Source organism: Pristis pectinata, chromosome 1 (genome assembly GCF_009764475.1).
Source record: "Pristis pectinata isolate sPriPec2 chromosome 1, sPriPec2.1.pri, whole genome shotgun sequence".
NCBI classification, from domain to species: Eukaryota; Metazoa; Chordata; class Chondrichthyes; order Rhinopristiformes; family Pristidae; genus Pristis; species Pristis pectinata.
In genome coordinates, this window is record NC_067405.1 from 2639032 (window position 1) to 2663169 (window position 24138).

A 24138-nucleotide genomic window follows, 5' to 3' on the forward strand; every position below is an offset into this window, starting at 1 on the left:
TACTTCAGCTGAGGTCTGACCAATGTTTTATAAAATTGGAGGATAATCTCCCTGCTGTTGAATTCAGTGCCCCAAATAATGAAGGTGAGCATCCCATGTGCCTTCTTAACCATGTTATCTATCAGCATCACCACCTTCAAGTGTCTTTGGACTTGCAAATCAAGGTCCCTCCGTTCCTTAATATTCCCTTGGACCTTACCATTCATGGTGTGTGTCTTAGTCTCATTAGTACTTTCAAAATGCATCACCTCACATTTCACAATGCTCCATCCTCACAAGCTCTATCAGCCATTTCTCAACCTATTTCACCAACACATCAATATCACCCTGTAGCCTATGACCACCCTCCACACTGTCAACAACCCCACCAACCTTTGTGTCATCTGTGAACTTACTGATCATGCCTCCTACATCCACGTCCAAATCATTCACATTAATTACAAGCAGCAAGGGTCCCAGCACTGATCCCTATGGAACACCACTAGTCACAGGCATCAAATCACAAAAATAACCCTCTGTCTCTTATTGCCAAGCCAATTTTGGATCCAATTTGCCAACTTGCTGTGAGTTCCATGGACCCTAACCTTTTGGACCAGTCTTCTATGTTGGATCTTGTTGATGGCCTTATAATGTCCATGTAAACCACATCTACTGCACTGTCAATACACTTTGTTACCTCCTCAAAAAATTCAATCAGACTGGTCAGGCAAGGATCTGCCCTTGACAGAGCTGTGGGATACAGTGCAGGTTGGTACAGATCTGTGATATTACACTGGGGGTATGGTACTGGTGATACAGATCAGTCACCATATATCACAGTGGCATAGAACTGGTGGGTCCAGTTCTTTCTATTTTATATGGGTACAGACTGCTTTGTTTAGGTCCGTCTAGGACTGGCAGGCACATGTCTGTAACTATATTACATGGAATTTCTTAGGCAGTCCCTTGGAATCGACCATGGTGGGTATTGTGTTGCTGTATGCAGGTGTTTCACCATGGGCACAAGTAACTTGCTGGAAATTCACGGGGGAGTATGGCCAGAAAGCTGCACCACACTGGCCCTGGTATTGTAAAGTACCTCACCATTTGCAGCTAATGCTGCCATGTGGTTAGTGACAAGGACCTTTGGATCCACTCCAGTTGAGGGAGTCCTGATGCTGGTCCACTTTGCCTGTCTGCCGCTCACTACATTCCAATGTCCTTTCTGAACATAAAGACATCAGAGTCAGGTTTATTGTCACTGACTTATATGACGTGAAATTTGTTGTTTGGCAGCAGCAGTACAGTGCAGACATAATTGCTATAAATTACAAAATAAATAGTGCAAAAGAAAGAGGAATAACAATAAGGTAGTGTTCATGGACCATTCAGGGGCAGAACCTGTTTCTAAATCGTTGAGTGTGGGTTCTCAGGCTCCTGTACCATCTCCCCGATGATGGTAACAGGAAGATGGTACGTCCCGGATGGTGAGGGTCCTTGGTGATGGATGCTGCCTTCTTGAGCTGGCTGAGTTTACAACCCTCTGCAGCCTTTTGTGATCCTGTGCATTGGAGCCTCTATACCAGGTGGTGATGCAACCAGTCAGAATGCTCTCCACTGCACATCTGCAGAAATTTGTAAGAGTCTGTGGTGACAAAGTAAATCTCCTCAAACTCCTAATGAAGTAGAGCCACTGGCTGCTACCTTCGTGATTACATCAATGTGTTGGGCCTAGGATAGATCCTCTGAGATGTTAACGCCCAGGAACTTGAAGCTGCTTACCCTCAGTTGCTCAGGAGCACTTCAACCTCCCCATTCATAAAGACTTTCCCAAAGCACTACAAAACATTTTAAAATCACACCGCCCATTCTGGAATAAACAGCCAACGTCTGTTATCATTAGGATGGGCCAATGTCCAGTCACTAACTCTCTCTCCATGGTTGCTGCCCGAGTGGCTGATAGTTTCCAGTGCTTCCTGTTTTATTATCAGATTGATGTTTTGTGGAAGTGGCTATGCATGAGAGTGCTACCACATTTCCTGCATCACAACAGTGGCTGCACTTCAAAAGGAAATCTTTATCAGCCTCAGTGTTTTGGAACATCATGAATGCTTTTATTCTAAGTGGTCAGAGTTGCCTGTCAAGGTGCATGGTGTATTTTGGTGCAAAGTGGAGAGAGCAGCAAGTTGTACAAGACCTGACTGTAGTATTGATATATGTATAAAATAAAAAGTGTGTATATATTGCAGATCTGTTAGGTAAACTTCCGTTAAGTAGGTTGTATAAAGTAACTGATAATCTCAGTAATACAAACACAAGGGAGTGCTCAGTTTGTGTGTGAGCAACTTAATTTGTACATGAAGGTGTTTGTTCCTGGACTGGAGTCAAATTATGTGGGTGGTGAAATATTGCTTTCCTTTGACCTGTGATATTTGCTTAACAGTGCAATTAGTTTAGCCTTTCCTTTGTCTGGGAACAATATGTTTTTGTTCCGTATGGCACTGTCATAGAGGGATACAGGATGGGAACAGGCCATTTGGCTCAGCAAGTCCATGCCGACCATCAACCATCCATTTCCACACTAATCCCTCCCCCATTTTATATTCTGCTCACATTCTCAACACTCCCCTAAGATTCAACCACTCACCTACACATTAGGGGCAATTTACAGCAGCCAGCTGTGTTGCAATTTGGGATGTCAAATGTAAGGGGAAAGTAAACAGTAAATGGTGGGACCCTTAGGAGCACAATGTACAGGGGGGTTTTAGGGTGCGGGTCCATAGCACCCTGAAAGTGGCATCACAAGTAGATAGGTGGTAAGGAAGGTGTATGGCATGCTTGCCTTCATCGGTCGGGCTATTGAGTATAAAAGTCGGGAAGTCATATTGCACCTGTATAAAATTTTGGTCAGGCCACATTTGGAGTATTGTGTGCAGTTCTGGTCACTACATTACAGGAAGGATGTGGAGGCTTTGGAGAGGGTGCAGAAGAGGTTCATCATGATTTTGCCTGGATTAGTGAGTATTACCTACAAGGAGAAGTTGGACAAACTTGGATTATTTCCTCTGGAGCATTGGAGGCTGAGGGGCGACCTGATAGGTGTTTATAAGAGGTATCGATAGGGTAGATATTTAGAGTCTTTTTCCCAGGATAGAAATGTTAAACACTAGAGGCTATTGCTTTAGGGTGAGAGGGGGAAAGTTCAAAGGAGATTTGTGAGGCATGTGTTTTTTTACACAGAGAGTATTAGGTGCCAGGAACACGCTGCAAGGGTAAGTGGTTGAAGCAGACATTGTAGGGAAATTTAAGAGGCATTTAGACAGGCACATGAACAGGCAGGGAATGGAGGGGTGTGGATCACGTACAGGCAGAAAGGATTAGTTAGGATTTGCATCATTGTTGGCACAACACTGTTCTTGTGCTTTGCTGTTTTATGTTCTATGTTTAATTAACCTACCAACCTTTGGGATGTGGGGAGGAACCAGAGCACCCAGAGGAAGCCAGTGTGGTCACAGGAAGAATACACAACCAGCACCTGAGGTCAGTGTTGCACCCGGTAAAACTGAAATGAGGATGCATTTCTTTAGCCAAAGGGTGGTGAATCTGTGGAATTCGTTGCCACAGAGGGCTGTGGAGGCCAAGTCATTGCGTGTATTTAAGGCAGAGATTGATAGGTTCTTGATTAGTAAATAGGTTAAGGATTACTGAGAGAAGGCGTTGAAAAAATCAGCCATGATTGAATGGCGGAGCAGACTCGATGGGCCGAATGGCCTAATTCTGCTCCTGTATCTTATGGTCTTGTGGGTTCTCTGGCTGCCTCCGTCGACTCTCATATTTGGGGCAAATTACAGTGGCCAGTTAACCTACCAACCGGCAAGGCTTTGGGATGTGGGAGGAAACCGGAGCACCTGGGGGTAACCTGTACAGTCAAGGGGTGAACGTGCAGACTCCACACAGATGGTGCCAGAGGTCGGGATTGAACCCGGGTTGCTGGACCCGTGAGGCAGCAGCTGTACTGTTTGTGCCACCTTGTTTTCAAAAACATTAAGAGTCGACCCCTGTAAGGATCTGATTTTAGGACTAAGTGGAGCAGTGGAATGACTCCATGTATTCTCCCTGTCAGATGCAACTGCAGTTAGTGCTGCTGCCACATACCTCCAGTTCCCCAGCTCCGATCCTGACCTCGAGTGCTGTCTCTGTGCAGTTTGCACGTTCTCCCTGTGACCACTGGAATTTCCCCCAGATGCCCTGGTTTCCTCCCCTATCCCAGAGGCACACTGATCGGGAGGTAAATTGGCTGCTATAACCCCTCTCTGATTCTTCTGTCACCCACCTACATTAGGGCATGTCGGAGAGAATAGGTTACAGGAAAATAAGTGGGGGGAGTGACACTGATGGGATTACTCTGACAACTAGCATAGACTTGATGGGCCAAATGGCAGCCTCTGTCATAAGGAAATTGACAAACAAAATCAAACTTTTATTATTGCTAAATTTTGGATTTTCACTATATTTAAACCATAGACTTTAAAGCAGTGTCTAATAGCCAATAGATTTATTTATCTTTTTATTCTTCAATTATATTTACCTTGTTATTAAAATGTATGAGCAAAGCTAGTTATCAGCAGGAAAATATTTATATTGGCACAGTACTTGGCTGCATTAATTACTTAGTGTGAGAACATCCTGTTAACCCACAGGTAAATTTCTCCAATTAGTCACAGAGTAACACAAGCATTGAAACAGGTCCATGCCAACCAAGATGCACATCTCAGCGAGTCCCATTTGCCTGCATTTGATCCATATCTATCGAAAACAACTGTTTACCTGATGGAATGTTGGTCCTTCTCTTCCCTGAAGTTTATTATCTGAAAAGCTATTGCACTGTGAACACACCTGACTTGGTGCACCGCGTACAGGCTCAGTTGTATGCAAGGTGTATTAGATCTTCAAGGCACAGCAATGTGAATGCAACTTACCATGTTAAGGAGTTTCTTTATCCAGTATTACAACCTAAATAGGAAATCTTCAGCTTAAATAGCATCTGGGAGGATCTATCCTGGGCCCAACACATTGATGCGATCATGAAGAAGGCACACCAGCGGCTCTACTTCATTAGAAGTTTCAGGAGATTTGGTACATCACCAAAGACTTGCAAATTTCTACTGATGTATGGTGGAGAGCATTCTGACTGGTTGCATCACCGCCTGGTCCAATGCACAGGATTGCAAAAGGCTGCAGAGGGTTGTAGACTCAGCCAGGTCATCACGGGAAGGACCCTCCCCACCATCAAGGACATCTTCGAGAGGTGGTGTCTCAAGAAGGCAGCATCCATCACGAAGGATCTCCACCATCTGGGATATGCCCTCTTCTCGTTATTACCATCAGGGAGGAGGTACAGGAACCTTCATACCCACACTCAACGATTCAGAAACAGCTTCTTCCTCTCCGCCATCAGATTTATGAAGGGTGCATGAACCCATGAACACTACCTCATTATTCCTTGTTTTTTGCACTATTTATTTATTTTGTAATTTCTAGTAATTTTATGTCTTTGTTGCTGCAAAACAACAAATTTCACGTCATAAGACAGTGATAATAAATTCTAAGAAAGTATTTAAGGAAAAAAAAACTCAGTTCTGATGAAGTATCTTCAACCTGAAATGTTAAGTTTCTCTTTCCACAGATGCTGCCTGTCCTGCTGAGTTTTTCCAGCATTATATATTTTTATTTCAAAGAGTGGTCTTTATGAGGTGGCGAGGGTAAAGCGGGGGATCAGTGGCAGTTACATGGAAGTTATCCAAAGGAAAGATTGATTCATAGAAGGTAGATGTCCAAGAGATAAATGTTTCGGGAGGTGTAACAGGACCAGAACTAAATGAACATTCTGGAAAATACAGGGCTAGAGGACATCCTAAGTACATTGGTGTGTAAGATTATCAGTGGTAGGAGAGGCAGAAATTGTGTTTGCAATTGTAGCCAGTACATTGCACTAAGGAAAGCTAATTACCATTCTCCCAGAACCTGCTGTCTCATGGCAGATGCAGAGGCAGATGATAATAGAGAGGGTTTTGGTTTTAAAACTCACCTCATTATTGAATAAGACAAAATCTTTAAATGGGGGATATGGCGATACATTCTCTGGATCTTTTGTCAATGTTAAACGAGGTAAAAAGCACACATTTCTGACCTACCACCTGGCACATCTTCCCCTCCCCCTCCCTCCCAGTTTTCCATAGGGACCACTCTCTCAGTGACTCCCTTGTCCCCCCCCACCCCACAAATTTTACCCTCCCTCCCCCTCCCCGATTTCCCTTTTCTCCCCCTCCCTTTTCCCTACCCTCCCCCTCAATTTCGCTTCCTGATTTTCTCCCCCGTCCCCTCCCAATTATTTCCCCCCCCCCCGATTTTTTTCCCCTCCCTTCCCAGGCACTCGTTCCTCTAACTGCGTAAAGGGTTGCACCAGCCCCTACACCACCTCCCTCACCACCATCCAGGGCCCTAAACAGCCCATCCAGGTGAGGCAGTCTTTTCTATGTGAATCCCTCAGTGCTACGCATTGCTCCGTGTGCGGCCTCCTCTACATCGGTTAGACCCAGTGCAAACTGGGGGACCTCTTAGTTGGGCACCTTGGCTTTGTCTGCTGTAACAGCCGGGATCTCCTGGTTGCCAGCCATTTTAATCCCATTCCCACACTGACCTGTCTGTCCTCGGCCTCCGCCGCTGCCAGGTCAAGTCTAAACGCAAATGAGACAAACAGCAGCTCATATTCCTCCTGGGCAGTTTCCAACCTGATGGCGTGAACGTTGAATTCTCTAACTTCTGGTAACCTCTCCCCTCTGTCCCTTTTCTCCCCTTTTTCCCTCTTTTCTTTCTCCTCCTGATCCAACTGGCCCCCATCACCCTGTCTCTTTCCCCATCCCTCTCCATCTGCCCATCACACACACACTCCTCCCACTGGTTTCCCTCCCTTTATTCCATACTCCACCATCCCCTCCTGTCAGATTCCATCTTCCTCAGCCCTTGGTCACTTCCACCTACCATTTTCCAGCTTCTGACATCATTCCCGCTCTCCTCCCTCCCTCATCTGCTTATTTCCCCCCGCCCCCTCTCACCTGGGTCCACCTATCACCTGACAGCTCTTGCTCCACCCCTTCCCTCCACCTTTTTTATACCAGCTATCACTCCTCTTTCCAGTCCAGATGAAGGTTTTCAACCCGAGACGTTCTTCCATTTCCCTCCGTAGATGCTGCCTGACCCGCTGAGTTCCTCCAGTGCCTTTGTGTGTTGCTTCATTTTAGTAAATCTCCTTTGCTCCTTTTGTAAGAGTTTTCTAAAGTGTGGTGCTGAGGGATGAGCACATGACCCCTGCTGAGATTCAGTAATAACCTCCTTGAATCCTCAGCCTTTTGACACAGAAGTAAGAGTACACTTAACCACTTGACAACTCAAGATCAATGTTGAGAAGTTCTGTGCCCACATCAATGAACAGGTGACAATATTAGCCAGGCAAGGGTTGAATCAACTGGGTAAGAAATATGAGACTTCTCCAGGCAATGGCCTTGAGTCAAGAGACTTGAAAATTAGTACATGGTGGGTAGAAATTTCCATAAGATGTAGAGAGGAAAAAATTATTAAATGTGCAACAGACATCCAAAAATTATGTCTGCAATTATACTCTGCACATTGTGCTAAGAAAAACTAAAGGGGAGGGGGCCATTAGGCAACAGGTATTGGCTGTCACTGGTTGGCTGAGACTAAGTTGATTGTAATAAACAACTGGGCCAGAAAATGGCAGATGGAATTTAATGCAGACAAGTGTGAGGTGTTGCATCTTGGAAGGACAAATCAAGGTAGGACATACACAGTAAATGGTAGGGCACTGAGGAGTGCAGAGGAACAAAGGGATCTGGGAGTTCAGATACACAATTCCCTGAAAGTGGCGTCACAGGTAGACAGGGTTGTAAGGAAAGCTTTTGGCATCCTGGCATTCAGAAATCAAAGTATTGAGTACAGGGGTTGGGATGTTATGGTGAGGTTTTATGAGACATTGGTGAGGCCAAATTTGGAGTATTGTGTGCAGTTCTGGTCACCTAACTATAGGAAGGATATCAGTAAGATTGAAAGAGTGCAGAGGAGATTTACTAGAATGTTGCCGGGTCTTCAGGAGTTGAGTTACAGGGAAAGATTGAACAGGTTAGGACTTTATTCCTTGGAGCGTAGCAGAATGAGGGGAGATTTGATAGAGATTTACAAAATTATGAGGGGTTTAGACAGAGTAAATGTGAGTAGGCTCTTTCCACCTAGATTAGGAGAGATAAGTACGAGAGGACATGGCTTTAGGGTGAAAGGGGAAAGATTTAGGGGGAACATTAGGGGGAACTTCTTCACTCAGAGAGTGATGGGAGAGTGGAACGGGCTGCCATCTGATGTGGTAAATGCGGGCTCACTCTTAAGTTTTAAGAATAAATTGGATAGATACATGGGTGGGAGAGGTCTGGAGGGTTATGGACTGGGTGCAGGTCAATGGGACTAGCAGAATAAAGTTTCGGCACAGACTAGAAGGGCTGAATGGCCTGTTTTCTGTGCTGTCATGTTCAACGGTTCTAATAACCGGAATTGGAGAGGTCAAGTCTATTATTCTCTGCCTCCCATCCTGGGTCTGTGCAGTGTAGTTTTATTCTCAGCAGTGGCTCAGTGGACACCACCCTCACTTTTCAATCAAACAATCATAGAAATTATTATTCCTGTTTTCCATGTTTGGTCAATGAAGAGAACTCAACAAGACCACACCTTATATTCTTCAACAATTTGGTCAACAACATCTGAAAAGAGATTAAAAACTTTGACTTTCACTTGAAGTAGTTTGCAAGTTGAATCCTTGGCATTGTTGACTCAGCAGTATTCATTTTTGTATCTCCTGCTGTTACATTTTTATTAGTTGATCTGTAGAATCATAGAACCATAGAACAGTACAACACAATACAGGCCCTTCAGCCCACAATGTTGTGCCGACCTTTAAACCATGCCTAAGACTACCTAACCCCTTCCTCCCACATATCCCTCTATTTTAAATTTCTCCATATCCTTATCTAGCAACTTCTTGAATTTGACCAATGAACCTGCCTCCACCACCGCCCCAGGCAGCGCATTCCATTCCCCAAACACACTCTGGGTGAAAAACCTCCCTCTGATATCTCCCTTGAACTTCCCACCCATTACTTTAAAGCCATGCCCTCTTGTATTGAGCATTGGTGCCCTGGGAAAGAGGCGCTAGCTGTCCACTCTATCTATATTTTGTACACCTCTATCATGTCTCCTCTCATCCTCCTCCTCTCCAAAGAGTAAAACCTTAGCTCCTTTAGTCTCTCCTCATAATGCATGCTCTCTAAACCAGTCAGCATCCTGGTAAATCTCCTCTGCACCCTTTCCAATGCTTCCACATCCTTCCTATAATGAGGCGACCAGAACTGGACACAGTACTGCAAGTGTGGTCTAACCAGAGAGCTGCATCATTACCTCGCGGAGGTAGTTTTATTCTGAGCTGCAGAACAACAACCTGCTTTTCAGGATCGCTTTTGAGGCAGTAAAACATTATAAAATATTTCCTATGAATGTAATAAAACAAAGTTAGACCTCAGGCCAAGTACAGAAATGATAGAGACTGAGACACAGGAGACTGCAGATGCTGGAATAGGAGCAACAAACAACGTTCTTGAGGAACTCAGCGGGTCGAGCAGCATCTGTGGGGGGAGGGGGGAGGAATTGTCGATATTTCAGATTGAAATGACAGAAATGATAGGACAGGTGGTTAAAGAGAGAGATTTTGTGGCGTGTTTTAAAGTAGGAGAGAGGGAGGTGATTGAAGAATTTCAAAGCCTGGTCTCAGGCAACTGAAGACATAGCTACCAATTAGGAACAAAAGAAATGGGGGATTTGTGAGATGCCAGAAGTGGAGGAGTGCAGAGGTCCTTAGGGGTTGCAAGGCTGATTGCAGACACAGAGGGATGAGCCTGTGGGAGTTTGAATATAAGATACTTTATTAATTGCATGTACATTGAAACACACTGTGAAATGCATCTTTTGCTTTGAGTGTTCTGGGGGCAGCCTGCAAGTGTCACCACGCTTCCGACGCCAACATAGCATGCCCACAACTTCCTAATCTGTATGTCTTTGGAAAGTGGGAGGAAACTGGAGCATAGTTTTAAATGTGAGATATCACAGGAGACACAGGATTGCAGACACTGGAATCTGGAGCAACACACAGAGCACTGGAGGAACTCAGCAGGTTGTGCGGCATCTGTGGGGGTGGCGGCTGGGGGGGGGGGGAGGTATTGTCAACATTGCGGTTCGAAATCCTGTATCAGGATATGACTGGACTGGAAGCCAGTGCAGGTCAGTGAGCACAGTTCTAATGACAGGTTGAGATGATGGGAGTCAGGACACAGGCAGCAGGGTTTTGGATTAGCTAAAGGTTATGGTGCATGAAGAGTGGGAGCAGGCCGGCAGAGCACTTAGTGTGGTTAAATGTGGGAACAACAGCAGCACAAGGGAAGGTTTCTGAAATAAAACCAGATAATGCTGGAAATACTCAGCAGGTCAGGCTGCATCTATGGGAAGAGAAACAGACGTAATGTTTCAGTCGAAGACGGCACGGTAGCATAGTGGTTAGCACAGTGCTTTACAGCGCCAGCGACCCGGGTTCAAATCCGGCCACTGTCTGTAAGGAGTTTGTATGTTCTCCCCGTGTCTGGGTGGGTTTCCTCCGGGTGCTCCGGTTTCCTCCCACATTCCAAAGATGTACGTGTTAGGAAGTTATGGGCATACTGTGTTGGTGCCGGAAGCGTGGCAACACTTGCGGGCTGCCCCCCAAAATCACTACACAAGAGATGTATTTCACTGTGTGTTTCGATGTACATGTGACTAATAAAGATCTTATCTTTGTCAGAACTGCAAAGGAAACAAAAGCAGCTCGGTAAGAAGCTCACTTAGCTCCCATTGACCAGGTTACTGTTCCCACTCACCCACTGACCACGTTACGTTCCCACTCACCCACTGACCACGTTACGTTCCCACTCGCCCACTGACCACGTTACGTTCCCATTCACCCACTGACCACGTTACGTTCCCATTCACCCACTGACCACGTTACGTTCCCATTCACCCACTGACCAGGTTACTGTTCCCACTCACCCACTGACCAGGTTACGTTCCCATTCACCCACTGACCAGGTTACATTCCCATTCACCCACTGACCACGTTACGTTCCCATTCACCCAATGACCAGATAACTTTGTTTACATCCCCATGGTCACCCCGATTTTACCCCATCAGAGACCTCCCCCTCCCACACCCTTCCTGCAGCTTAATGAGTTTCTTTTCCCTTCTTCCCAGTTCTGACAAAGGGTCTTTGACACGAAATGTTAGCTCAGTTTCTCTTCCCACAGATGTGGCCTGACCTGCTGTGCATTTCTAGCATTTCTTGTTTTTAGTTTAGATTTCCAGCATCTTCAGTTTTTTGCTTTTCGGAGGAGGGTTTCAGTTGCCGATGGGCTGAGAGAGGGCAGAGGTTGTCATACTGTGGGCTGTGTAGTGTTTGTGGTTGATCGAGTGTGGGGATTGGATGTCAGCAAGGTAAAATAGGATACCGTGGTTACGGTAGTATAGCGGTTAGCATAACGCTGTTACAGCACCAGTGACCCAGGTTCAATTCTGGCTGCTGTCTGTAAGGAGTTTGTACGTTCTCCCCGTGACTGCGTGGGTTTCCTCTGGGTGTTCCGATTTCCTCCCACGTTCCAAAGACATACGGGTTAGGAAGTTGTGGGCATGCTATGTTGGCGCCGGAAACGTGGCGACACTTGCGGGCTGCCCCCAGCACACTCTACGTAAAAAGATGTAATTCACTGTGTGTTTCGATGTACATGTGACTAATAAAGGTATCTTATGACGCCAATTTAAATTAATCCCATCTGCCAGCACGTACTGGAGTTGGTTTATTATTGTCACTTGTACCGAGGTCCAGTGAAAAACTTGTCTTACAAACCGATCGTACAGGTCAATTCATTACACAATGCAGTTACATTGAGTTAGTATAGAGTCCATTGATGTAGTACAGGTAAAAACAATAACAGTACAGAGTAAAGTGTCACAGTGCCAGCCCTGTAAGAAGATTTAAAAGAACATTATTAGTAATAGTTAGTGACATAGAGTTTAAATTTAAAAGTGCAGAACGATTATAGTAAGGGTAATGAGTAGATCTGTAAAGAGCAGCTTGCAACGAGTCGCCACACTCCGGCGCCATCTTGCATCTTCCCACCCTTATAACGTGCTCTATATCTCTCCATTCCCTGCCTGTTCATGTATCTGTCTAAATGCCTCTTAAGCATTGCTATTGTATCTGCTTCCACCACTTCCCATGGCAGACTGTTCCAGGCACCTACCAGGGGAAGTGTGGCCAGGGATCAGAGGGTGAAGGCAATGGCTTCAGTTTCCTGAACGTTCAATTGAAAGAAATTTCTGTTCATCCAGTACTGGATATTGGACAAGGAACGTGGCAAATCTGAGTCAGTGGCGGGGTCGAGAGAGGCGGTGGTGAGCTGGAGCTGGTGTCGTCAGCGCGCGCATGTGGAAACTGATGCCGTGTTTTCAGATGATGTCGCTACGGGCAGTGCATCGATGAGATACGGGAGGAAGCCAAGGATAAATCCTTGAGGTAACGGTGTGTGCTTGGGATGAAAAGATGAGTTTGTTGATTTTCAGGGATCTCGTCACTGAAAGTACTGGAACTGACGCACTAATGAAATAGGTGCTTAAACCAATCTTGTGTGATTTGCATCATGTGTTAATCGATCAATCGCTGCTGTCACAGATATCTGGCACTCTCCTCAATAGCTGGACGTACTAGACTGGAAAAGCAGAATTAACAATTTATTGCACAATTGAAGTTGGTGCAGTGGGAAAATGCACAATCATCACTATTATGTAATGGTGGTGGTGGAGGATAATTACTATGAGTTGCACCTCTTGAAAATTTGAAGCTCTTTCTTGCTGAGAAGATGGTTCTGGCAAGGTTGCTTTTTAACCAGGGAACTAAGTCCTAACGCAGTCTCTCGGGGTTCATGAGACCAGGCATTATTTTCGTTAGCAATTCCAAAAATGAACTGTTTTATCAACTTGGGAGTTTTGCATTTCCCTTACTTAGAGGGAGCTGGTAGTGCCACTTCTGCTTCGGAAAAACTTGCTGTGGGCACCCTCCTGCTTGATGTGGACAGTTTTGTGGAGAGAGTCATAGAGTTTATACAGCACGGAAACAGGCCCTTCAGCCCCACATGTCCACGGCACCCACCTGAGTTAGTCCCATTTGCCCACATTTGGCCCATATCCCTCTAAACCTTCCCTACCCATGTACTTGTCCAAATGTCTTTTAAAATGTTGTAATTGTACCCACTTTTACCACTTCCTCTGGCAGCTCACTCCATATACCCTCCACCCTCTGGTGGAAAAACTTGCCCCTCAGGTCCCCTTTTAAATCACTCCCCTCTCCCTTTGAACCTAAAGCTAAAATGCCCTCTAGTTTTAGACTTCCCTACCCAGGGAAAAAGACTGTAACAATCCATCTTATCTGGCCCCCTCATGATTTTATAAACCTCTACAAGGTCACTCTGGAGACTTCTTTACTCCAGGGAAAACGATCCCAACATACCTAGTCTCTCCTCATAACTCAAGCCCTTCAGTCCCGGCAACATCCTTGTGAATCTTTTCTGGACCATCTTCAGCTAGAGGATTGAGAGATGCCAAAGATTCACTACATCATTGAGAGCTGGGTATCTGTTAGGACAGAGGAACCTGCCCACGTATGTTGGAGAAGGTTAAAGGATGCCCAGGGGTGCAGCATTTATGCCTTGACGTGTTTTTTTCAGAATCAGATTTATTATCACTGATGTATGTCGTGAAATTTGTTGCTTTGTGGCAGCGGTACAGTGCAAGACATAAAGACATAAAATTACTATAAGTTACAAAAGTAAATAAATAGTGCAAAAGAGAAATTAGTTTCATAGAATCTTGGAGAATAGAAATTCATTGAGCTCATCCTCACTGTGCTAACTTAAAACTATCCAGTTAGCCACACTCATACTCTTTCCACGTAACCCAGCAAATAGAACCATAGAACACTACAGCACAGAAAACAGGTCATTCGGCCCTTCTAGTCTGTGCCAAAACTTTATTCCGCTAGTCCCATTGACTTGCACCCAGTCCATAACCCTCCAGACCTCTCCCATCTGTGTATCTATCCAATTTATTCTTAAAACTTAAGAGTGAGCCCGCATTTACCATGTCAAATGGCAGCCCGTTCCACACTCCCGCCACTCTCTGAGTGAAGAAGTTCCCCCTAATGTTCCCCCTAAACCTTTCCCCTTTCACCCTAAAGCCATGTCCTCTCGTACTTATCTCTGGTGGAAAGAGCCTACTCACACTTACTCTGTCTATACCCCTCATAATTTTGTAAACCTCTATCAAATCTCCCCTCATTCTTCTGCACTCCAAGGAATAAAGTCCTAACCTGTTCAATCTTTCCCTGTAACTCAACTCCTGAAGACCCGGCAACATTCTAGTAAATCTTCTCTGCACTCTTTCAATCTTACTGATATCCTTCCTATGGTTAGGTGACAAATATTTCTTTCTTATTTTTGTAACACATTGCTTTTGAAAGTTCCTATTGAATGTCCTTCCAGGCAATCCATTCCAGATAACAATTCAGTGTTTTTAAAACAAATTCTCATCTCACCCATTAATTATTTGTGTACTGTGATCATTGACTCCTCTGCCTGTGAAACTATTTCTTCTTATTTCAAAATCCCTCATAACTTTGAAGGCTCCTATTAACTCTCCAACAGCTTTCTCTTCTCTGAGGATAACAATCTCAACTTCCCGAGTATCACCTTATCCCTGGTACCATTTCAGCAAACCTTTTGTACTTCTTTGCTCTTTCTTCAAGAACTTTCAAAAGTTCATGTCCAGAACTGAACACGTTTCTTTTGCTGTGATTTAATAGTAGTTTCCTTGTAGTTCTACCCTCTTAAGCTGTCAATATTGTATTCTCCCTCCTATTTCCCTTGGGCACTTTTTAAAATCTCTGAATTAATATTGCCTGGTTGTTCAGAGCTTGCTTTTCTTGTCTTGCTCTTTTAATAATTCTGTCATGGGGGCACAGTGTATTTCACATTCACTGCATAATACCAGGGGCAGGAACTTAAAGTCAAGGATAACCAAAATTGCACAGTCTGTTTCAGTAGAAGTGGAATATTTAAAGTAATTTTTCTCTTTCATTTACTTGCAGCTGTTGTCTTAATTTCTCCCTGTTTTTGAAAAGTTATACATTTGCTGTAGATGTTTCAGGAAATACAAACTAGCAGTGTACTTGTAGGTTTAACATATCCAGAACTTTTCATCTGCAAGGTGTCTGAAAGTAGAACAGTGATGGTGTTTTCGAAGAGCAAAAGCCTGCAGATGCTGGAAATCTGAAATACAAAAAGAAGTAGAAAATGCTGGGAATTCTCAGCAGTTCAGCCAGCATCTGTGGAGAGAGAATTTTGAATTGATGGCTTTTCATTAGAACTAGGAAAAATTAGAAGCTAGACATGTTTTTTTTGAGGGATATGGGCCAAACGCAGACAAATGGGACTAAATTAGGTGGGAATCTTCGTCAGCGGTCCTTGAGGAGTGGGTATATCCACAGTGCTGTTAGGGAGGGAGTTCCAGGATTTTGACCCAGTGATGGTGAAGGAACGGCGATGTATTTCCAAGTCAGGATGGTGTGTGGCTTGGGGGGCAACTTCCAGGTGGTGTGTTCCCCATGCTCTTGCTGCTGTTGTCCTTCTAGCTGGTAGTCATGAGTTTGGAAGGTGCTGTCTGAGAAGTCTTGATGAGTTGCTGCAGTGCGTCCTGTAGATGGTACAAACTGCTGCTACTGTGTGTCGGTGGTGGTGTGAGTGAATGGTACCGATCAAATGGGCTGCTATGTTGAGTTTCTTGAGTGTTGCTGAAGCTGTTCTCATCCAGACAAGTGGAGCGTGTTCCATCACACCCCTGACTTGAGCCTTGTGGGTAGTGGACATGTTTTGGGGAGTTAGAAAGCAAGTTACTCACTGTAGGGTTCTGAGCTGCTGACCTGCTCTTGTAATCACATTGCATACCTGGCTACTCTAATTGTTTCTGGTCAATGGTAACCCCCAGGATACTGACAGTGGGGGATTCAGTGGTGGTAATGCCATTGAATATCAGGGGGTATGAGCTGGACTTTCCCCTGTTGGATATTGTCATTGCCCGCACTGGTGTTGTATGAATGTTACTTGCCACCCATCAGCCCAGGCCTGGATATTGTCCAGGTCTTGCTGCATTTGGTTGCGGACTGCTTCATTATCTGAGGAGTTACGAGTGGTGCTGAATGTTGTGCAATCTACATCTGACCTTAAGGTTATAGTTTAATAAACTTCATACATGTGACAACTCCTGTTGAGTTTGAGTCATTTAATTTCAGTAGGAGCAGGCTACAATTTCAGTGCTCTCTTTGAGGGAGTTAGAATCTTTTTGAACTGTTGCTCAGGTCACATAAGAACAACAAGTCCTTGGTGCTTGCTGTCTGCTTGGACTTTCCAATTAACTGCAATCTCCTGACCTTTCCTGAGTCCTGCAGGTCAATTATTTATCCAGTTCCCTTTGTAAGTTGAATCTCTTCCACCATTAGTCAGATAGTGCTTACAAGATTATAACAGCTTCATTCCTTAGAAAAGGAAAACTGCATTAAAAAAATATATTTATTTCAGTTAGTGGACCAATTTGAACCATTTGTTGTTTTCTACACTGATACTACCTAAGTATCACTGCAGATAAAGGCACCCACTTGTATTTGGGAAGCTTAGACTCACCTCTGCAATAGCTTGAGCCACAGGCAAAAATGGCCGGAGTGACAAAGGTTGAAACCAATATAATGTTGAATTGATAAGAACATAAGAAGTAGGAGCAGGAGGAGACCATCTGGCCCGTCAAGTCTGCTTCGCCATTCAATAAGATCATGGAGCCGTGGACTCAGCTCCACCTACATGGTGGAAGTAGGTGCCTCATTGTTTGGTTTTAGGTCAACATAATCTTCTACAAATTAAAAGTTGTTTCACTTCTGAAAGCAAGATCCTAACCTTATGCATATGTAAACAATCCTAGATTTACTTCTGGGATCTTTATTTTTTTGTATGTGAGCACCCCATAATTAGAGGGGCACTTACCTTCAGAAAAGTTCCCACCTTGAACTGGGACTGGCTTGATTTGGGAGTGCCTCTCACACACACACACACACACACACACACACACACACACACAGATGGGCAGACACATGGAGCAGACAACTAGTTTTCACAGCACACAATATGATGTGCTTGGAGACCAACCGAATTAGTGCACGTCCATGCAAGGTACCCATGAGTTGAGTAGCTCGGACAATGTTCGTTTGGAAAGGGCCTCAGCTGATTGGGCAAACCTATACAGTTTATCCCAAAGTCTCACTTTCCCTTCAGGAGGACGAAATACCCAAGTCCTTGGATGGTGAACGAGGAATGGGATGGACTTTGGCCTGTCAGTATTCAACCTGATGATATGAAAGAAGCTTTTGATAATTGGCTGCAGGGGTTATGTGTGAGGATAAATTGGTCAGTGTGGTGAAACTGGTGTGGAGGCCAAGGGGCTTATTGTGTGTTTTGACATCCTTGAATGCATTTTATGTTTTAGGTAAACCTCAGTCTATTGATGGGAGAGTCACCTGCCTGTTAAAGATTCATTTGGCCAGCTTGCTGCCAGTATGGGTGAGTTGAGCGTTTGTTCCCATTTATTTCTCAACAAAGATGGGTGAGTGAAGTTGAAAACTTAATAGCAACCTAATGGAAGCTGGCCAGGTTGGGAAGCAGTGGCTCAGGATAACATAACGAAGGTTCATTCTGCTAACTAGAAACTTAAATGGGTGGCAGGTTGGAGCTAGGCTGAAGGATCTGGTGCCCAGCAGTGTTACCCAGTGTTCAGATTACAGATATCCTAAATCTTACCCAACAATTGAATCTGATGATAGGATAGATGTCACCAGATGTGGGCGTGACTCTCCTTGGAAAACATCATTGGCTCACTGTTGATATAGAGGCTTTGGCAGAAAGTGAACATGTCATGGCAATTTTAGTGCCTGGGGAAGGCAGCATATATATATAAGCAGGAGTTGGCCACACAGTGCCTTCAGCCTATGGCATCATTCAATAAAGTCATGGCTCATTATGTACCTTAAATTATCTTTCCTACCCAGTCCCCATATCTCGTGATCTCCTTATTTCCCAAAGACATATCACTCTTAACATAATCAGTGATGTAGCATCCACACACCTTGACCAGAGTCTAATCATCTGAATCCAAAAGTTTATAACAGCGGGATAGAAGCTGTCCTTGAGCCTGGTGTACGTGCTCTCTTGTATCTTCTGCCTGATGGGAGGGGGGAGAAGAGAGAATGTCCGGGGTGGTTGGGGTTCATGATTATGTTGGTTGCTTTACTGAGGCAGTGAGAAGTGTAGACAAGAGTCCATGGAGGGGAGGCTGGTTTCCGTGATGTGCTGAGCTGTGTCCACAACTCTCTGCAGTTTCTTGCCGTCTCAGGCAGAGCAGTTGCTGTACCAAGTCATGATGCATGCAGATGGGATGCTTTCTATGGTGCATCGATAAAGTGTGACAATGATAAACCAGTTCTAATACCAATTTCTTTAACCTCCTGAGGAAGGAGAGCCACTGGTGAGCTTTCTTGGCTGAGGCATCTATGTGGTTGGACCAGGACAAGCTATTGGTGATGTTCACTCCTTGTACGTCTTAATGAGATCGTCTTTGCCTCTAAACTACAATTTCCTATCATAGGACAACTTCCACATCCCAGAAATCAACCTAGTGAATCCAGATTGAATGAGCCCCAATCAGTCTGACTGCTGGTTTGGAGTGTTTGGGCTGACAGAGTGTTCATTAGACTAGGTGGTGGCATTTCGGCATTCAATCTGATGGAGTGAATGTGGCCTTTGTTTAATTGGCTATGTGAAATAAATTGGTGTGGGGGAGAAGTCAGGTGTTCGAGCCCAGGGCTGTATTGTCCTCTTTAATATTCTTGATATTGGTATTGGTTTATTATTGTCACTTGTACTGAGGTACAGTGAAAAACTTGTCTTGCAAACCGATCGTACAGGTCAGTTCATTACACAGTGCAGTTACATTGAGTCAGTACAGAGTGCATTGAGGTAGTACAGGTAAAAACAATTACAGTACAGAGTAAAGTGTCACAGCTACAGAGAAAGTGCAGTGCAATAAGGTGCAAGGTCACAACAAGGTAGATTGTGAGGTCAGAGTCCATCTCATTGTATAAGGGAACTGTTCAATAGTCTTATCACAGTGGGGTAGAAGCTGTCCTTAAGTCTGGTGGTATGAGCCCTCGGGCTCCTGTATCTTCTACCTGATGGGAGAGGAGAAGAGAGGATGACCCGGGTGGATGGGGTCTTTGATTATGCTGGCTGCTTCACCAAGACAACGAGAGGTAAAGACAGAGTCCAAGGAAGGGAGGCTGGTGTCCGTGACGTGCTGAGCTGTGTCCACAACTCTCTGCAGTTTCTTGCGGTCCTGCGCAGAGCAGTTGCTGTACCAAGCCGTGATGCATCCAGATAGGATGCTTTCTGTGGTGCATTGGTAAAAGTTGGTGAGACTCAAAGGGGACAAACTAAATTCCTTTAGCCTCCTGAGGAAGTAGAGGCACTGGTGAGCTTGATGGAGACGAGGTTGGCAAGTCCAGTTCACAGCTGAAGGAAGAACAATAAGACAATGTGCTCGAGGCATTGTGAGCAGTGGCATTCACTGTTTTGACATGCAGTTTGTTTTTATAGATGAGCAGGAAGCTCTTCACTCCATCATGCAGGATCTGGCTGTGCTCCACATGGCTAGTCGACCTCTTCTGTCATTGCACGAGACAGGGAAACCCAAGACCTCATCCAGTAATCAGGTATGTGCGAATCAGAGCTCAGGTTTCACAGCTTAGAGTCATAGAGCAATCCAGCACGGATACAGGCCCTTCAGCCCAACCAGTCCATGCTGACCATGGTGCCCACCCAGTTAGTCCCAATTTCCTGTGTTTGGCTCATATCCCTCTAAGCCCTGCCCTTCCATGTACCTATCCAAGTGCTTCTTAAATGATACTGTTGTACCTGCCTCACCCACTTCCTCTGGCAGCTCGTTCCATATACTCACCACCCACTACCTGAAAAACTTGCCTCTCAGGTCCCTTTTAAATCTTTCCCCTCTCACCCTAAACCTATGACCCCCAGTTTTGGACTCCCCTACCCTGGAGAAAAGACTGTTACCGTCCACCTTATCTATGCCTCTCATAATTTTAAACACTTCTGTAAGGTCGCCCCCTCATTCTCCTACGTTCCAAGGAATAAAGACCCAGCCTGGCCAACCTCTCCCTATAACTCAGGCCCTCTAGTCCTGGCAACATCTTCGTAAACCTTTTCTGCACCCTTTCCAGTTTAACCATGTGTTTCCTATAACAGGGTGACCAAAACTGTACACAGTACTCCCAAGTACTCCACAGTACTCCAAGAGCTTGTCTGGTGTTCATGCAGAACACCCATTTTCAGTGTTCCCACAGGCCTTGGCTATCAGCTTTTCACCCTTATGTATTAGTGTGCAATATTCAGAAACTAGGGGGCATAAGTAATTGGGATTTCACAACAACCTTCCTCCTCATTTAGGAGAGATCATCAACAATGTTGGGCCCTTCTCTTTGGAAGAGAGATTTCCAGATAATATAGAAGTTTCATTGATGGTAAAAAGAACTGTTACCACTTCATTTTGGGAGAATTATTCACTGCAATGATGGATTCAAAGGTGAAATCTCAGGAGAACCTAAAGGACAACCTAATTTTTTTTGGTGGGGGGGGGGGTGGGGGGGAGCTGGGTAGGATGGTGGAAGAAGCAAGAGATTGAGCAATAGGATGAGGAGGTTTGACCTGTGGAAAAGTCACTGGTCCCTAGTTGAATTTCCCTCTTCTTTATGTTCTGTTCTATATATATAATGTATATCTATATACACACATCTGTACATAAATGACCTGGATGAAAACATAGACGGGTGGGTTAGTCAGTTTGCAGACGTTATGAAGATTGGTGGTGGTGTGGATGGCGTAGAAGACTGCCAAAGGATACAGTGGGATACAGATCAGTTGCAGATATGGGCGGAGAAATGGCAGCTGGAATTTAAGCAAATATGAAGTGTTGCACTTTGGAAGATCAAATATAAAGGGACAGTACAGTACACTGTTAATGGCAGGACCCTTAACAGTGTTGATATGCAGAGGGATCTTGAGGTCCAAGTCCATAGCTCCCTGAAAGTGGCTGTACAGTTTGATAGGGTGGTGAAGAAGGCGTTTGGCATGCTTGTCTTTATTAGGAATTGAGTTCAAGAGTCAGGACGTCGTGTTGCAGCTTTATAAAACTCTGGTTAGGCCACATCTGGAGTATTGCATTCAATTCTGGTCGCCCCATTACAGGAAGGATGTGGAGGCTTTGGAGAGGGTGCAGACGAGGTTCATCAGGATGCTGCCTGGATTAGAGGACATATGCTATAAGGAGAGGTTGGACAAACTTGGGTTGTTTTCTCTGGAGCGGCGGAGGCTGAGGGGACATCTGATAGAGGTTTATAAGATTATGAGAGGCAGAGATAGAGTCGACAGTTGGTATCTTTGTCTCAGGGTTGAAATATCTAATACCAGAGCGCATGCATTTAAGGTGAGGGGGGGAAGTTCAAGGGAGATGTGCGGGGCAAGTTTTTTTTTACACTGAGAGTGATGGGTGCCTGAAATGCTTTGCCAGGGGTGGGGGTGGAGGCAAATATGATAGATGCATTCATGAGGCTCTTAGATAGGCGCACGAATGTGCAGAGAATGGAGGGATATGGACATTGTGTAGGCAGAAGGGATTAGTTGGGCATTTCATTACTAATTTAATTAGTTTGGCACAACATCATGGGCCGAAGGGCCTGTTCCTGTGCTATGTTCTATTGTCTGTAATCCCTTCAATTCTACCGCACCTTTGATTTATCTTCTGTACTTCAATTCCAGAATGATATTCGAGTCAAGTTTGAATTTCGTGGGGAGAAGAGGTGAGATGCCATCTCTTATTCTTGTACTGTTAGGAGTTACAATGAACTTGATCACTGCCCAATTCTATCTTACAATCATGCCTGAGAAATCGGCACATTTTACATGGACAAGTAAATTACAAAAATGATTGCATCTCCGGGAATTTAGAGCAATCTCTGGGTCACCACAGTCAGAAAGACTTGCCCATGAGAGCCACACTGAGCATACACAATATCTCCCGAGCTCTCCTAAAGGAGGGAGTCCTTCCACCAGAGTCAATTAGGCATGTTGGTCAATGAACATCAGCAGGACTTGAAATGAAACACAGGATGGACCTAATCAACAAGTGTAGAGATGGGGATTTGTGTGACATTGTTTGGACATGGTTCATGTGGAAGGGAACTGGACACCACAAAGAGACCAGACCCCGGACAGCTGTACTAACATTTTTCTTGGCCACTGAATCCTGACCATAACTCAGGCCATGAAAGTGAGTGTGAGTTCACTAAGGCAGTGGTGTAATGTAGACTGGGTGAGGCACATGTTGGTCCAAGTCCAACTTTGACCACTGGAATAGAAGTCTGTTGTCAGTTTGAAACTTATTCAATGTAAGCTCTTTCCAGTTAGGAACTTTAATCTAGTTTGCAGTAAATGCTCCTCATTGATATGGAGAAGTGATATATTCCCAGTGCTGGTATCACTCACAGTGAAAGTCAGATTAAAACAAGAAAAGGCCTGAATTATCATACTTTTAATTTAGCTTGCTGCATAAATACTACTGAATTAAACCACTGGAGCCAGGAATTATCCTCTGAGTAACTATGGTTGCAGTATTTTCTGTATGAAAATTTTTATCACTGAAGGGAACTGGTAGATTAATTCCTCAATGAAGTTAATTAATCTGCTGTCGTCAGTGCCGTGGTGATGTGGGTGGAGGGGTGTGGTCTGCAGCTTCAGGTGCTCTGGAAGTTCCTCTGTCCCATGAGTGCTCTTAGTTCCAGGAAGACAGTAACTAATCTCTCTTCTCACTCCCGATTCAGAATCCTCCAGTTCCCCCGACCAGTCCTGCTTGAAGACATTGCAGCTAAAGCCAAGGTTGCCTTTGGTCAGCCAATGGGCCTGCACTACACCAATAACGAGGTACCACTTACTTATCCTTTCCCCCGATGGCTGACTTGGAAAGGTGGCATGTGGAAATGAAACCTTGGAGACTTTTCATCAAGATTCAATGCTTGAAAATATTTTGCTATTGTCAGAACAAAACAATATTTTTACTGGTGATATTGTACCTGCCTCTGTAGAGGTGAGTACGATTACAATGTCTAAAAGACATTTGGACAGATACATGGATAGGAAAGGTTCACAGAGAGATGAGCAAAACGCAGGCAAGTGGGACGAGCTCAGATAGACATCTTGGTCGGCGTGAATGATTTGGGCCAAAGGGCCTGTTACCGTGCTGTATTACTCTGTATTTCCTTTGGACACTTTACCACAGTGTGCTTGACTTTGATTCTTGTGTTTCACAACTTAAAAGATAAGATATGTGTTTGAGACAGATAATCAGCTCAGTCTGATATTTGTATTCTCCAGAGAAAGAATGTGTGAAGTCTGCGTTGACATTCTCAATTTGCAATGGTTTAGCAGAGGGTAGTGAATCTCTGGAATCCTCTATCCCAGAGGGTTATGGAAGTGAGACCACCGATGGTATTTAAACAGGAGACTGTATTTAAACAGCACAGAAACAGGCCCTTCAGCACAACTCGTCTGTGCTGACAAGATGCCCATCTGAACTAGTTGAATTTGCCCGCATTGGGCCCATATCCCTCTAAACCTTTCCTATCCATGTACCTGTCCAACTGTCTTTTCAATGTTGTTATTGTACCTGACTCAACCACTTCCTCTGGCAGCTCCTTTCATATACGTATCACCCTTATTAACATTTAAAAGGTACTTGGACAGGCT

General features: G+C 44.7%; 1 protein-coding gene across 2 annotated transcripts in view; it reads left to right on the plus strand.

Annotated features, from left to right (window-relative positions):
* The window catches only part of map3k2 (mitogen-activated protein kinase kinase kinase 2), a 72810-nt gene that overhangs the window by 10433 nt on the left and 38239 nt on the right, over window positions 1-24138 (plus strand). Inside the window, exons 2-6 of one of the 2 annotated variants that reach the window (XM_052014347.1) lie at window positions 12509-12692; window positions 17759-17832; window positions 19921-20036; window positions 22156-22196; window positions 23217-23316. In XM_052014347.1, the coding sequence (XP_051870307.1) occupies window positions 17829-17832; window positions 19921-20036; window positions 22156-22196; window positions 23217-23316 (261 nt within the window). In that variant the 5' untranslated portion in view covers window positions 12509-12692; window positions 17759-17828. The remainder of the gene's footprint in view (window positions 1-12508; window positions 12693-17758; window positions 17833-19920; window positions 20037-22155; window positions 22197-23216; window positions 23317-24138) is intronic. The other variant, XM_052014354.1, reaches the window with a different exon arrangement.